Source organism: Chelonia mydas, chromosome 6 (assembly GCF_015237465.2).
Source record: "Chelonia mydas isolate rCheMyd1 chromosome 6, rCheMyd1.pri.v2, whole genome shotgun sequence".
Taxonomy (NCBI): domain Eukaryota; kingdom Metazoa; phylum Chordata; order Testudines; family Cheloniidae; genus Chelonia; species Chelonia mydas.
The window spans coordinates 118,187,571-118,203,908 of record NC_051246.2 but is presented as its reverse complement, the minus strand read 5'-3'; the positions used below and the strand labels follow the sequence as shown (position 1 = coordinate 118,203,908).

The 16,338-nt window shown below is 40.8% G+C and overlaps 1 protein-coding gene across 1 annotated transcript in view; it reads left to right on the top strand.

Moving 5' to 3' along the window:
* The window catches only part of SYNE2 (spectrin repeat containing nuclear envelope protein 2), a 265,942-nt gene that overhangs the window by 28,184 nt on the left and 221,420 nt on the right, over positions 1–16,338 (top strand). Inside the window, exons 3-9 of the mRNA XM_037901108.2 lie at positions 8,763–8,824; positions 11,860–11,955; positions 12,368–12,445; positions 12,538–12,630; positions 13,156–13,337; positions 15,108–15,304; positions 16,077–16,177. Coding sequence (XP_037757036.1) covers positions 8,763–8,824; positions 11,860–11,955; positions 12,368–12,445; positions 12,538–12,630; positions 13,156–13,337; positions 15,108–15,304; positions 16,077–16,177 — 809 coding nt within the window. The remainder of the gene's footprint in view (positions 1–8,762; positions 8,825–11,859; positions 11,956–12,367; positions 12,446–12,537; positions 12,631–13,155; positions 13,338–15,107; positions 15,305–16,076; positions 16,178–16,338) is intronic.

Here is a 16,338-nt window from a genome sequence, read left to right as displayed (position 1 = left end):
ATGGGGAGGGGCGGCCTGGGCTCATTTCCTTTGATACAAGCAGGGCCCGATGGTAAAAGGTTTGGGAGCTACTGGGCGAAGCAGCTCTCATGTAATCCAGAAGTTACCTTGAAATGAGGAGAGGGTGTGAGGGCAGGGGTGTATGTGTGGTGGAGGTGAGCAGTAAGATATGGCAGCTGGGCTAGTATCTGGAGCTGATTAGAAGCTTTTCTCTATTTGCAGCAGGACATTTTATTCATTTCTTTGATGCAAGTTAGGATGGGTTGGTAAGTGTCCCAAAGGACACACCTGGTCCTTTCCCCAGCTCACCTTTTCCAATACTAATTCCTGGCAGGAAAGCCTGGATGCACAGGGGTGGTAGGTGTGAGCTCTCTGCTGAACAAGCCTAGGCAGGATACAGAATTTACTTTCCATGCTTGCTGAGCCAATTTGAACACCAGCACTGGAGCGTAATTCCCCTTCTTAACCCATTTGAGGGCCACTTAACCCTGTGATTCTGTGTTGATAATAGAAATAAAGACAGGATATCTCTGAATATGAAATATGCTGTTGAGTTCTCCAATTATACGCTGCTCTGTCCTTTTCATGGAATATAGAAAAGGATTAAAATGATGGTGTATGGCCAGTGGAGTGTATAAGTTACAATTTTTTTTTTATTTGTAGAGTTGATTGGTGGTGGCAAATTTGCATAAATGGGAGTAATGTGTTCTTTTTAGTAGGTTGCATCATGTTGGGTGTCATAGCATCAGTGGACCCCAAAATTCCACTACACAAATAGTTTAGGGAGGATGAGAGGGTTGGAAAAAAAAAAAAAGCAGGTTTTCAGCCTGTTACATTTAGGAGCTAAATACCAAATGCAAGGATGTAGCCTTTCAACAGTTCATTAGCAGAGTAGGTGCTCAGTTGTTTTCTTTATTTATTGACATGTATATATTAATATTTGATGGTACCCAAAAGGATGATAATATAAGAGGATGAGAGCAGAAACTATTTTAGGTGTGTTTAATAATTTAACATATTGCAATGATTTAATTTAATTCAAATGTGTTGAATAGTCCCTGAATGATTAGGAAGAAAGAATAACAGTGTGTTTTCTGTTTACTTGAAACCTCACAAATAGTGATAAGTGGATAATTTTTTCTGCATTTTATATTAGAGTACATGCGTCTTTCCAAAATTGCCTTCTGCTTATCTGTATCTCCTTTATTTTACTTGCATGAGTATGTACCTGTCAGGTGGACTTGGTATTCCAGAGATTGCTCAAACTGGGAATTCCTAGATGGTAATCCTCTGGGATCTAACCTAATCCCTGGTCTATCCAGTTGCTGTTTTATTACAACTAGGGATTCTGGATTTTAACTAGAATAGGAAAGAGTCCAGGTGAGAAAACCTGTATTTGTGCTGGAAATGGCCCACCTTGATTTTCATGCACGTTGTAAGGAGAGTGGTCACTTTAGATAGGCGATTACCAGCAGGAGAGTGAGTTTGTGTGTGTATGGGGGTGGGGGGGGTGAGAAAACCGGGATTTGTGCTGGAAATGGCCCACCTTGATTACCATGCACATTGTAGGGAGGGTGGTCACTTTGGATAGGCTATTACCAGCAGGAGAGTGAGTTTGTGTGTGTGGTTTTTGGAGGGGGGTGAGGGGGTGAGAGAACCTGAATTTGTGCAGGAAATGGCCCACCTTGATTATCATACACATTGTGAAGAGAGTGGTCACTTTGGATGGGCTATTACCAGCAGGAGAGTGAGTTTGTGTGTGGGGGGGCGGAGGGTGAGAAAACCTGGATTTGTGCTGGAAATGGCCCAACTTGATGATCACTTTAGATAAGCTATTACCAGCAGGAGAGTGGGGTGGGAGGAGGTATTGTTTCATGGTCTCTGTGCATATGATGTCTTCTGCAGTTTCCACAGTATGCATCCGATGAAGTGAGCTGTAGCTCACGAAAGCTCATGCTCAAATAAATTGGTTAGTCTCTAAGGTGCCACAAGTACTCCTTTTCTTTTTTTAAACAACACTGGCTCTGTTTTGCACGAGTCACTTTTAAAAATGGAAAAGTTCCTATCAGGGGACTTACAGTGAAATTTACATCCTGTTTATGGTGTCTGCTGTAAATCCCAGTATCCTGTCTGCAGTTCACTTCTTGATTGCACATAGCAACTGCATGGCATGCGGCCTTTTGGTATGTGGGCTTAGGATGCAAACAGTAAATGAGATGTGCTAAAAAAGTTTGTATGAGTATTTTTCTTTCACTTTTCAAGTAAACCTATAAAAACAATTGGTCTAAGAAGTTACCTGGTATTATAAGAGCCAAAACTCAACACTGAAAATGAGTAAAATAAACTCCCCTACCCCCAGTAAAGAGGAAGGATGGTCCAGTGGTTAGGGTGCTAATCTGGAATGCAGGAGGTTTCCTGCTCCAGAAGAGATGTCCTGTGTGACCGTGGGCAAGTTACTTAGTCTCTCTGTGCCTTAGTTCAGTGGCGATAATAGCACTGGCCTACCTCATAGGGATGCTGTGAGGATAAATAAAGACAGAGGGGTTCAGATACTGTACGATGATAATGGGGCACGTAGAAGTACCTTAGATATCTAGATAGATAGAAACCTAATGATCACAAAGCTCAGTATAATGAGTCTTCTTGAGTTGGTGAAGGTGTCTGTGGGCTGGAGAATTTGCTTTCAATTTCTGGGAATGGGAGGTCATAAGTAGGTGGTTTGGGGTCAGGGGCTCACATTTACCTGCTGCACAGAGGGGTGATGTGATGATTAATATCTGTGCAGCACTTTGAACACATAGGGCCTGATCCAAAGCCCACTGAAGTCAATGGAAAGACTCTTGTTGACTTCATTTGGCTTTGGACAGGCTCATAAAACTTGATGAAAGTATCTTTATTACTGACTGATAACATAACACTGTACGGGTGGACATTAGCATCAGCTCTGGAGACTTCTTTTTCTGCCTTCCTATTAGGAGTGAATGAAACTGCATTGATTAGTGGAGAGGAACGGAATAAATAGAAATCACTGTTTTGAATTTCCACCCATATGGCAAATGTGTAATTATTTTTCTAAAAGTGCAGGAACTTACCCAGCACTTGCAGCTAACTGGAACTGTGAAAAGGAGGGGGATGGGCGAGGCTATGCTAGAGGTAATTCTTCCTGTTCAAATGAAAATGGTAATAAGATAGAAATAAATGAAGTTGCAGGATTGGTTCAGTTATTTTAAAATAATGTAATTTAACTGTTTAAAATCCATATCTCTAAAAAATCATGCAGTATCAAATACTTCATTGGCTGTGATATCCCAGAGATCCTGCTAATGAATAACCTGTTTGGTATGTTCACTGTATCAGAATGTTTTGACAAGCACTCAGGGCCAAATTGTGGCCATCTTGTGCTGGTGCACTGTACCACCACTTCCTGCGTGCAGGGAGAAGCAGGCTCTTCAGTGCTGCTACGTCCCACCTTTATGCAGCTGTGCAGGAAAGGATAGGAGAAGGTGGGAAGAGGGCATAACTTAGATTTCTCCCCTTCCACATGCCTGGTGGTGTAATTACACCAGCATTTGAGGGTAAGTCTACACTGCAATGTAAATCCAGCGTTAGTAGAATCAAGTTAGCAGACCCTGGGTTTGTTAACCTAGGGCTTGAGTGTCTACACTCATTGAAACCCCAGATTAGGAATTGTTGAACCGTGGGTCACAATCTGGGGCTCCAGAGTCTACTCTGCATTATGTATACCTGAGTCCAACCACCCATATTCCAGACTTCCTAGCACCCTCCCAAAATGTAACCATTCCATCCCTTTGTTCATGGTGCAGCATGATAAAACCTGACTGTCCACTAAACTAGACTGTCCGGAGGACAAAGAAAGTCAGTCCTTAGGATTGTGGGATAGCTTTGGTGGACTCTTAGAGTGTGAGCCCAATGGGGCTGTGTCTACACAGCAAAGCAATAGGGCTTGAATCCTGGGTCCCGGCTTGACTCAGGCTTGGAACTTCCACCCCCGTGGGGTCCTGGTATTCTGGGTCTGAGCCCAGGGTGAGTGCAATCTGTATGTTGACGGAAGGGGGGTTAGATTTGAGCCTGAACTCAAACCCTGGGCTTACAATGCAGTGTAGACATACCTGAGTGTGTGTGCTGTGACAGATCTATACCTATCACAGAGTATTCCTTTCCTGGAGCAGTGGGGAGACCAGCTGGGAGATTGCAACTCCTTGACTCTCACTTTTTCCTTTGGGATGCTCTTGAAACAGTTCACCAATGCACTGCCCTATACTATGTACTAGATCGCATGCCGATGACCTGGCCTTGACTGATTAGCCTGTTAAGTAGTGGCTGTGATTGTCCATGTCAGGACACGCTAGTAAGTGTCCAACAGTTACTCTTTAGCGTCAATTGCTGTATGTAACAGATTAATTATTATTGTTCCTCCCCAAAAGTTATTCTTTAAAGACTGACTTTAAAAAGCAAGAGAAAATAAATCTGAGATTTTTCAGGTGTTCTCATATTGTCAGATGCATGTTTGTCTCATCAGCTCCATTTTCTGGCATGGTAAGTTTGGGCACTGATTTTGCCAGGGGTGAAGGAAGTGCTGTATTAGTTTTTGGATAGCTTTATTTATTCTGGATCAGTTACATTTTGAAAACTAGGGCAAGATAAATCTAAGGCCGTTTAGACTCCTATTAAAATAGCCAACAAAGAACTCATTCATACTCCTAGAAATAAAAATCCTTTTTAATGAACCGCATGATAGATACAAGAATTTGAGCTTTCATAAATCATTAAAGCCTTGGAGTCTTAGACTAGCGGAAATACACATTCACAGTAAAAATGAAGAAATAATCATCTGCCACTCTGCTAGGAACATGTCTAGAGTAGAATGTGTGGGGTGCATGGGCAGATGTGTGTATACTGATCTGAATGTTGTACTACACCTGGCTACTATCCAAAGAGCTTTGTGAGCTGTTGGCTATTCTTGTAATGGAGCTTGTTATTGATTCATGACAGTTTTTTTTATGGGTCAGGAAAGTAAACCAAGCTGTAGGCTAGATATGTGCTCAATCCTTACGCAGCCCCACAGGGTGTAGAAAGGAGAAAGAACTCCTTATCCCCAACTTTGCATTGCTTTCATGATGTCTGGGCACAGTGGCAGCTGTAGGCTGCAGGGTCTGCACCATAGGTTTTTCCCTTGGGAACAACTGGCAGGAGAGTGAGCAGGAGGGATGGGAAGTAGAGGGAGCCAATGTACCCTGCATAGGGGGGAGAATATCTGACACCGTTAAATGGATTATTAAATTACCTGTCCCCAGTTCAACATGTGAGACTAGTTGCCTAAGTAAGGACTATTCCCATGAGAAAATATTTGCAGGATCAGGCCCATATTGTTCATGTCCAAAAGTGTTACACATCAGAGGCCACTGGCCTGATAGAGGCAAAAGACAAGTGCAAAGGGCTTAATGCGCCTCACTGTCTCTCAGAATCAGGCCCAAAAGCTAGTTCTCTGGCTCAGCAACAGCACAGTGTGTGTGAGCTGGGGGTGGGGCAAGAAGGGAGATGGGGAACCACTGGCTTCAGTGAAATATTGAGTCTTGGGTATACATTCCTTTTCAAATGGTAGAAATACCAGCCGTGCTTGCCTGCTACAGTCAGTAGCCACCATCCACTCAAATTTCAGTTAAATAATTGGCAAAGGCTCCATGATATTTTTGCAGCTTGAAATATAGCAAGGGGGTGTGGCTTGCTTATGTGCTAACTTGAATCCGATATCTTGGTGTTGTTTACCTAATTCCTAGAGCAGTAATGATTATGATTTGCCTCAAATGCTGTATTTCTGTGTTTTATGTTTTTAATGTTATCCCTTTTTCAAAACAAAAATTATTTTTATATTCTATTTCTGCATGCACACAGTCTCCTCTCCTTTTTAATTTAGTTTTAATGTTCATTTTTAAAAACGTGAACAATAATATAATCACGAGAGAAAATAGAGTGCTACATACTTGGCTGTGGTGGAGTCAGGGTAGTACTATTACAAATACTAGATACAAAGCATGATGGGTTATGGAGAGCCACAGAGAGATTGTTTAGATGTATCATGCAAAGTATTATTGATGTGCAGAATATGAATATTTAATTCTGGGCAGATTTAGTATTAAGGCTTTGGTAGATGATCTAGAAATATGAACCAGAATTAGCTATCTACTTCTTTAGGTGTAGATCCTGCACTGAGCTCTGCCCCTTTGTCCGTACAGAGTCTCACTTAATGGAGCTCTGTATGGGTGCAGAGTTAGATGCTAGTAAAGCCTGATGCAAGACTGGGGCTTTGGCATGGGAATTTGTGTTAGCTGTATTCCATGAGCATAATAAAAGTACTTGCTGCACTTGTATGAAATGGGTTTCATTTTCTCAAGCAGAGCAGTAAAGCTTTTTTTGTGGGCATATGTTCTGGGATCTTTCTGCAGGGGAATGGCTGGATTTTCATTGTAGAGTAATTCTGCATTTGGCCTGCAGTGCCAAGTGAACAAACCTTCTCTCATATTTGTCTTTTGGATTATTTGTGCAGTCATATAGCAGGAAGGCTTTGGGGCACAAGGGCTGTTCAATTTCACATGATCCCCTCTGCTAACATTTTTGTTTCTACCAATTGCCTACCGGTTTAGAATCTGGACTCATTGCATGGTTAGAGATAACTCCATCCCCGAGATGGTTGCTAGGTTTTCAGTGCCCATAGAGCCCCTCCTACCAGCAGCCCACTGCTCTCAGATCCAGTCACCTTCTACTTCATAGTGGGAGTTCTTGTTGAAGGCTGTGTAGGGGCAGGCACAAGTTTGGAGCTGTGCACAGGGTACTGCAGTGACTGCAGAACGGACTTGGACAATTCTGTCAGGCCATCTTTGCTCTACTTTCCCTTCACACATGAGGGAGGGGAGGGCCCTCAAGACACAGCTCTCCCTGTCCCTTCCCAGGCAGGTATTGGGCTGGCATCCCTCCCCTCACAAAGCTTGGCTGTTTGGGGAATGGTGTTGGGAATTGTGAGGTGGGGGGCTTTGGAATTCACCAATTCCCAACCTGAGGGGTAGGTCACAGACAGCCAATGGGTGGTATAGCCATTACTTCTCTGCACCCTATATGTAGGAGTTCTGGGCCTCGGGATCTATGTAAGTGCAGATCCCCAAACCCCTCCTCTGCTCACTCCTCAAGCAGACACTCCCTTTCTGGTGCACTGGCGCTGCAGAGGGCCCCATGCATGGTCACTCTGCCTGCACCCTCTCCTAGCGTCCTGCATTGTGTCGGTGATGTGGAGATCGTACTACTGGCCCTCCCGATCTGGATGAAAATCATACTTTGCGGATAGAGTTTGTTCCCTCTGCTGGGCTGGTACAGTGTGATCTCCCCTACCCTTTTCAGTCTGTTTTAACCAATGTTCTAGATACAACATTACACGTCTTAGCTAACAAGAGCACTAGTTTCAAAATGTCCCACGAGCGTGCATACAAGTTGGAACCAAGAGAGAGGGATAAGTGCCATACACATGTCAGAATTTGTCCTAATTAAGTGGCCAAGTTAATTGGCCTGGTTTAATCATCTTTCTAGTTGGATTACCATAGGTCTGTTACCATGCACCTCAGATTTCATGGCTTTAATCAGATGGGTTGCAGGTAGTGGGAAAGCTGTCAGGGGAGAGGAAGGTTGGTAGCAACCTAAGTTGAATGAAATATATGCCTAAAGCCTGGGAGGGACACCAGAGAAATCAAAATAGATTATGCCTTTAGATTTGTTCATGCAGCTCCCACTACCTTTAATGTGAGTCATGTGAGAGCATTTGATAATAATTGTAGTTGTATGCCAATTAACATACTATTCCTATTAGCTATACTGTGTAAAAATGAAGAATTAAATACAATTAGATCTTTGGGGGGTTCTTAAATAAAAGGGAGGGGAGGGAAAAAAAGAGAGTTTTTTGGTTTTCTTGCGGAGTCAATGGGACTTAGACACCTAGGGGTATGTATATACGGGGACAAAAGCCCTGTAGCACGGCCTCAACTTGCAGGGCTCAGGCTGTGGGGCTAAAAAATCGCTGTGTAGACATTTGGGCTTGGGCTGGAGTCTGAGTTCCCTCCACCCTCACAGGATCTCAGAGCTGGGACTCAGGCCTGAGCCCAAATGTCTACACAATGATTTTTCAGCCTGGGAGCCTGAGACCTGTGAGCCCAAGTCAGCTGACCAGGACCTGCTGCCGGATTTTTATCCCTGTGTAGACAAACCCTTAGTGATTTTTGACACTTTTGACAATTTTACCCTAGATCTGAACTTTTAGAATTGCAACAGTAGATTTATGCTGACAAAAGGCCTAAGGCATTTGAGGCACATTTAGAAATAAGTTGAGGCCCAAGCTGTTTTAGACGTATTGCTTTGTAGGCTCATTTGTTCATTTTACTATTTGCATTAGTTGAGCTTTTAAAAAAAATCTTAAAGAACATTAAGATTCTCTGTGTGGATGGACCTTTCCCTCAGATAAAGCCCCATCAAGTCCAGTAAGACTGCGTTTTCTGGTTGTGGAGCTTTTGGAGATGCTTTCATTTCTGAGTGGAGGAAAATACCAGTTAGATTCCAGAAAATAATATTAAAATCCGTATAAAAAACCCACTGAGATAACTGAAGACAGAACTTAGATTTGAGTTGGAGTCCATGTGTCTCTTTGAAAAAGTGAAATAAAAATAGTTAAATTGTTTTATTAAGTGATTTTTCTTTTTTCACAGTGGAGCAGGAATGTATCCAGAAGAAAACCTTCACTAGTTGGATAAATTCACAGTTGGCAAAGGTAAGAAAATGGTCTGTGGAACATAGTTTTGTCTTATTGTCTTGAAATAATGAGACCGTAGTTAAGGTTGCATCAGAAATGCTTTTCAGGTTCTGTGTCTCAAAACCCTTTTTTTTATAAACATGCCCTGGGAAATTTGAAGCAAATTTCACTCATTAATTAATATGTGTGAGGAATGATCTCCAGTGTGTATTTTATATTGATTTATTGTTGTTTATTTAGGAAATTTGGGAAAACAGGAACAGTGAAAAAGCCTGATTCCCCTGCTTCCCCCCTTACATTTGATGCCCTCTGCTGTCATGTGAGCTGTAACACTGTGACATTGGAGATAACTACTCATCACTCACCCTCCCCCAGTTTGTTTGCACACTTGGGGAAAGTTACTGTTACCCTTGTTAGAGAGACAAGTGGGTGAGATAATAGCTTTTATTGGACCAACTTCTGTTGATGAAAGAGTCTCTCACCAAAGATGGCCCAATAAAAGCTGTTACCTCACCCACCTTGTCTCTCTAATATCTTGGGACCAACACGAATACAACAACACTGCATCCTATCGTCATGGCAATGGCTGCCTTTGATAACTGATTTACCTCAGACTATGGTAGGTCACAGGAGTAATTGTAATGGAAGCATACTGTGTTTGGATAAGTTCCTGTTGTGCTGTTTGGGTTTGTACTGTTTCATTTCAAGGTTAATTGTTTGTTACTTTCCTCAAAAAGGGTTACATGAATACAAAGCTACAAAATGACAGCCCCTTTTCTGTGCTTCTTCTGGTTTTCCAAGGGTTTTATATGACTACAGATTAATTTAATTACTTTGAATATATTTGTCGACATGACACTGTGTGGTGAAATGTGGCACTTCACAAAGATAACAATGGCAATAAAATGTACATTGAAAACAACAAAGGTGGAAGTGCTCTATTACAGTAACTCCCCACTTAACGTTGTAGTTATGTTCCTGAAAAATGTGACTTCAAGTGAAATGATGTTAAGCGAATCCAGTTTCCCCATAAGAATTAATGTAAATAGGGGGGGTTAGGTTCCAGGGAAACTTTTTTTTGCCAGACAAAAGGCATTATATACGTTTTAAACAATTTTAAATAAGCAATTTAATACAGGTATTAAACAGTCTGGCAGCCCGCCATCAGCTCCCCTACACCTGCCCCCGCTCCCTCCAGCACCTCCCGCCCACTGGCAGACCCCATAGATCAGCGCCTTCCCCCTGCTCTCCCCGCCTCTTGCCCGGGGCAATCAGGAAATTCAATAACAAAAAAGTTTTTGTTTAACATTCTTTAAGATTGCCCTCCTCAGTAAACAAACCATAAAAAATAAGAAGTACAAAGTTAAGGATATAAAAGGATTAAAAAATTGCAAAGTCAAGTATTATCAAATTAGGAAATGCCAGAATGAATGTCGCCCAAGGAACCTTAATTCAGTGCCCCTGTGGTATGATTGTTATATAGTCTTTAATTACATGCAGAAGTGACTTTGTGAACCCCGTTTGGTGTAACTGACTTGCCAAGCATCACATAGGAACTCTGTTGCAGAGGCAGGGATAGAATCCAAGCCTTCACGTGGCATTGAACTATCCTGACCACAAGACCATCCTTTGTTTTCCTCCGGCTTCTGGCTCATTCACTACACACCTACCAACTTCTGCAGCAAATGAGGCAGGGGTCCTACAGGCAACAGGCTCCTTCACTACACAGTCCCAATTCATCCCCAGAGCAGATCCATCCTACGCCCTGAACAAACCAGGGTTCTGTGTAAAATAATAATAATAATAATAATATGGGATCATGTAATTAATGACTGTATCGTAATGCATATGCACAAGTGGGCTGAATTAAGATTGCACGATCAATGTTCATTCTGGCATTTCCTAACTCAAGAATGCTTCACTTCGCAAACTTTTTATCCTTTACTTTGCATTTCCTAATTTTTTATGATTTGTTTACTGAGGAGCGCAATCTTAACTAATGTTAAACAAAGTTGTTGTTTTTTTGACGTTGCTGCTGTTTGTGAATAAATTTAGAACTGTACTTTGGAGAGCAAAATGTAGAAGAATGAATAAACCAAACAAATTTAAATATTCATGGTTCAACAGGGAAAATTAGCCTGGAAAGGTATGCTTTAACTGTTGAATAACATGCACATGGCAGAGACGGGTGTGTGTGGTTATATATTTGTGTGGTGTTTTTGTTTGTTTGTCTGGGGGTTTTTTTGGTGGTGTTATATAGGCATTATCATAGGCTGTTTGTTTTATTGTTGTATATTTGTGCTACACTGGAATGCTTTTAAAACATTGTTTTAATTCAGTGAAAGTCAAGGATGGAGGCAGGTACTTGTAAGCTTTCACGAATCTGCTCTGTCAATGCATTTTGGTCCTGACCTGTGGCGTATGAACTGTTTCAGTGCTGGTCCCTTCTTGAGCAGAGATGGGGAGCCACAGTGTGGTTTTACGAAGTCTGCAAATAGCAAGCAACATTGAAGTCATTTTCATTTATCTCCAGAGTCAATATTCAAACCTTAGGCTTCATTGGTGAAAAATAAGAACATTAATCAGCTGCTTTTTCTGACCTTCATATTTTTCAAAATTAGTTACTGGAAATTTTGCATCAAAACTGAGTTACCCTCCTCTTCTTAGCCTCCTTAAAGGCATAGCTAGAAACATGATAATTTTGGCCCTAGTACAGGAAAGCGCTTTAGTGGGTGCTTCATTCCACCCTTATTTGGGAAAGCATTTAAGCATGTGCTTAAAGTTAATTGGCTTTAATTACTTTAAGTTAAGCATATACTTAAGTGCTTTGCTGAACAAGGATGCTTTCTTGAACTGGGGCCCTCAGCTTTAAAAGAAATCTATTTTCTATATCATTCTGTTGAAATAAGCAGAAAAATGGTAAGTGGAACAAAAAAAGGGCAAAAAAATAAAACTTTTTTTAAAAAAAGAAGCAAAGCAATCAGTGATATTTTGCTCAACGATGATTTCAGAATTCAGTATATAACTTGCATCTAAATGTATTACTTTTGCAGCATACTCCTCCTTCCGTTATCTCAGATCTATATACAGATGTCAAAGAAGGTCGTGTGCTCTTGGACCTGCTGGAAGTACTTTCAGGTCAACAACTGGTAAGATAAAGTAAAGGAATGAAATCCTGACTTTGGCCTAAATGCTGTAAAGATTTATGGACGTGCTTAACTGTAAGCATGTGAGCAGTCCCACTGGAGTCAGGGGGTGAGTATCCTGTCACACCTTCCACTGCCAGGAACAACTGTCTCATGGCTTGCAGGCTCTCTCATTCAGAATCAGCTGTCCTTGTTGCAAGGGCTAAAGCAACAAGAACTTACTGGCACTGTGGTTGAGCTGACTGCTCACAAGGGTCTTGATGCGGCAACATTTAAGTCAGTGGGATGCCACTGGTGCCAATAGATGCAAAATCAGACATCAGTCTTTGCAGGATTTGGACCTTTATTGGTGAACAATCTAAAATAAAACAGATTGTCACAGCTGATAGAGCAATATTTTCGTTTTACTTTGTAGCCACGGGAGAAAGGATGTAACATGTTCCAGTGCAGAAGCAATATAGAAAATGCCTTGAAATTTTTAAAGAACAAATCAGTGAGTATTAAAGTTAACTTTAAAATTCACTCTTCACACCAGTTTAGTTTGTTGAACATGTTCCTTCTTTAACAGTGATCCTCTTTTTCCAGATCAAGGTCATAAATATTCATGTTGCTGACATTATTGAAGGAAAACCTTCCATTGTGCTTGGCCTAATTTGGACAATTATATTACATTTTCATGTAAGTATTGCAGTGATGTGAGAAAGTATTTTTAATAGAGAAAAACATACAAAAAATTGTGGAATAAAATGGTCACAAAATGAGATGAATTATGCATAAGCACAATGTATGCCTGAAGTGTTGGCTCAGAGAAGAAACATCTAATATGTTCTAATTGTACACTGTAACTGCTTCTCTGAAATGGGTACTAGGGTCCCTGTTAGCTGAGCAGGATATGATTGACAGCAGTGTGATGTGCATGTCAATATTTTTTTATAACTGGTTTAAAATCATGGGCCAGATTCTGCCTGAAGGTATGTGCACAGGAGAGACAGCTATCTGTTCTCTGGTCTGGTGCCTGGGCCTGGCCCAGTCTGTAGCAGCCCAGAGCTGCAACAGGGAAGGTTCTTCTCAACCCTGGGCTGGAGCATGCTCAATGCAGACAGAATCTTTGGGGAATTAAACTGGGCCACTCTGACAAGCCTCTTCTGAGCAAGTGTGAACAGTGATTTTTACATTGTTAAACTCTTCCCCTGTCTCTGGTAGATTGAAGAACTTGCATGGACCCTTGGTAGTAGTTATAATCATCCATCTCTCGATTGTTCGAGCGTTGTCGACTCATCTTTAGCTGCAAGCCCACAGGCAAGAAAAAGAGGTAAAGTTAAGAAACGGTGGAAGATATCTGCTAAAAAGGCCCTCCTGTTGTGGGTGAAGGAGCAATGTTCAATGTAAGTACCATGAAAGCATATAAACTGTATCTCATGTTTATTTTTACTGTCATCCTATAAAGGCGCTATATTTTGTCTGGTTAATTTCTTAGTGACTGATTACTAGGTATAACAAAGAAGTAGCACATTAGAATCTGGTTGACATTTCACATCAATTCTAACAAAGCTTGGATTTCAAATTTGGGGCGTAAATATGTTGACGTGCGTCCTTTAAATATAAGAAGTTGGAGCTAACGTTACAAAGAAAACACTGATAAATAAATTGACTTGTTTGGCTTTCTTTTTTATCAGCTGTCTCCGTTCTTTGTGTAATGTGCCTACTGCAATGCTTGCATGCTTTGCCAGTTTTAATCCTGTTGGATTAGCATTTACTGGTTCTCTTAGTAACAAAGTTACACTAATCGTCCAAGAATTTGTTGAACAAAAAAAAAAAGCAGAATGCCTAGAAAAGAATCAGCATCCCAGTTCATGCATTTTCACCCCAGAGCATTGCACAAGCCAAAAGAAAGAGTTTCATGAGCTAAGGACTTTTTATAGAGTTAAGAAGGCTCAGGCTCTGCTCCAACAGAGATTTATACACCTGCTTCACTTGACACACGGCAGGTCATTCCATTGACTTAAATGAGAGTGCTAATCATGTGCATATGATTTTGCAAGATCAGGGCTTTACATTTGAATTTCCTTGAAAAGCCACTGCCTCGCACAAATACATTTTAAAAAATATTACCGAAACCTCAGCCCTTTCTTTCTAGCTCTCCAGGTTACCTTTTCTGGTGTCACCCCACTAATCTTCCATTCATGTTAGTGGGAGGTTAGAGTGTTCGTCAGCAAAGCAGGTGCTTTCTGCTGGATGTATATACGGGACTTGTCAGGAGTTGAATCTTACATTTTCTATATTTTTCATTTGTTTTATTAAGGCTATGGGGTTTGCATGTAAATGAAAGCTCTCTCTTTCCTAATCATCTTTCTTTTGCCTGTCTTTATTCAGAAAAGGTATAATCTATTTGATTGCGATTAGAGTGGGTTTAACATATCAGTTACTGCTATAACATATATGTAAGACCAACATTGTTTTTTAAATCAATGGACCCTCACGTTTTAATCATGAAAGATCACTGACACCCTGCATTAACCCCTGTTCACATACCATCATATCCACTATACACAAACTGTTTTTTGAGGAGTTGTTTTCTCAGGACTCATTGTAACTGATGAATCTTCTATGTACATCAATGTATCATCTAGACACCAGATGCATTGTAGAAATTGTGGGATCCCTCTCTAAATATTTTTTTTCATTTCTCTAGTCCTAATTCAGTTGAACATTTTGGAAAAACAACAACTTTCCAAAAGTAATGTAATAAATTTAAGGCTGGGATTTTCAAAAAGGCCTCAGGTAGTAAGATGCCTGACTCCTATTGGCTTGTTGTTTTTTGTGCTGTAAAAGGCATTGATAGATGCCTTAAATGTAATAAATAAAAAAAAGAAAATTTGGTCATCCAAGTGCCATTGCAGCACACAGCAAGAAGTAAAAGCAGCATGATACTATGCAATGAAAAATATTTCAGTTTTTAAGTTTGTTGGACTGATTATATTGACCGTGCATAATGGGGCTGACTCAGCTTCCACAGAATTGGAAAGATTCCCAGTAACTCGAGTGGGATTTGGATTAGGCCCAGTCTGACATGGTTTACATTGTATTGATAACTGAATATTAAATATTTTGAGAAAACAGAACATGACATTTTATTCTTTATGATTTTGGGGCAGTCATGGATCTATCAAAGTGGCAGATTTCCAATCAAGCTGGAGGAATGGACTGGCTTTTTTAGCTATCATCCATGCTTTAAGACCAGATTTAGTTGACATGGACAGAGCAAAGGGTAGAACCAACAAAGAAAATCTGAAGGAGGCTTTTAAAATTGCAGAACATGAATTAAATATTCCAAGACTTCTTGAACCTGAAGGTAAATGGTCTGTTTTGCATACACTTGGTATAAGATCTGATGCTGATACTGTCAAACCAGTGTCCGTTCATAACAAAGGATACGTCTACACCGCAAAAAAAATCTATGGCAGCGAGTTCTAAAGCCTGGGTCTACGGACTTAGGCTCAGGGCTCACGCTATGGGCTAAAACTACCAGTATAGACATTCCCACTCAGGCTAAAGCCCTGTGAGGGGAGTGGGTCTCAGATCCTGGGCTCCAGCCTAATGGGCTGCTATTTTTAGCCCTGTAGCATGAGCCCAAGTCAGTTGAGCTGGAGTCTGAGACTTGCTGTTGGGGGTTTCGTTTGCAATGTACATGTACCTAAATAGAATTTTTAATGTTTAATCACTGTGATGATTGGGGGGTAAAATGACATACTGATCTTTATGATAAAAGTAAGAATGTTCTAACCTGAGGTTCTTTGCTGAATAGTTCATAGGAAACCTGAATTAATAGGAGTTTTGACTTGGCAACAATTACAGGAACATCCTTTAGAAGAAAAAATATAAAGCTGCATGATGACGATATTAACAATTGCCTGCTTCTTTTCTAATTTGCTGTTTTGTATTACAGTATTCCTGAGGAAAAAAATTAATTTAATACTGTTTTTTGTCAGTGAAATTTTAACTGAAATGCTGAAAATAAATTCATTTGTATTTGCTAAATTTTCATGATTGCTCTGTAGAATATAATTGTACAATCAAACTGAGAAATATGCAGGAATGAGCTAATAGTGTGCTACCTCTCACAGATGTCGATGTTATCAGTCCAGATGAAAAATCTATCATGACTTATGTAGCTCAGTTTCTGCAGTATTCCAGAAGTTTACCTGTGGCTGAAGAAGACATGCAGGTATGTCATTTCTTTTATCATTGAACCAAGCCAAATGCGTGTACTTTTTTGCTTTTCATAACTCTGAGTGAGAATTTCAACACCTCCTTTGCAAAGTCTGTAGCCCCTCAGGGCTTTGGATCTGGCCCGTGGGATTGCCCCCCCTGGTGCCACAGGCCCTG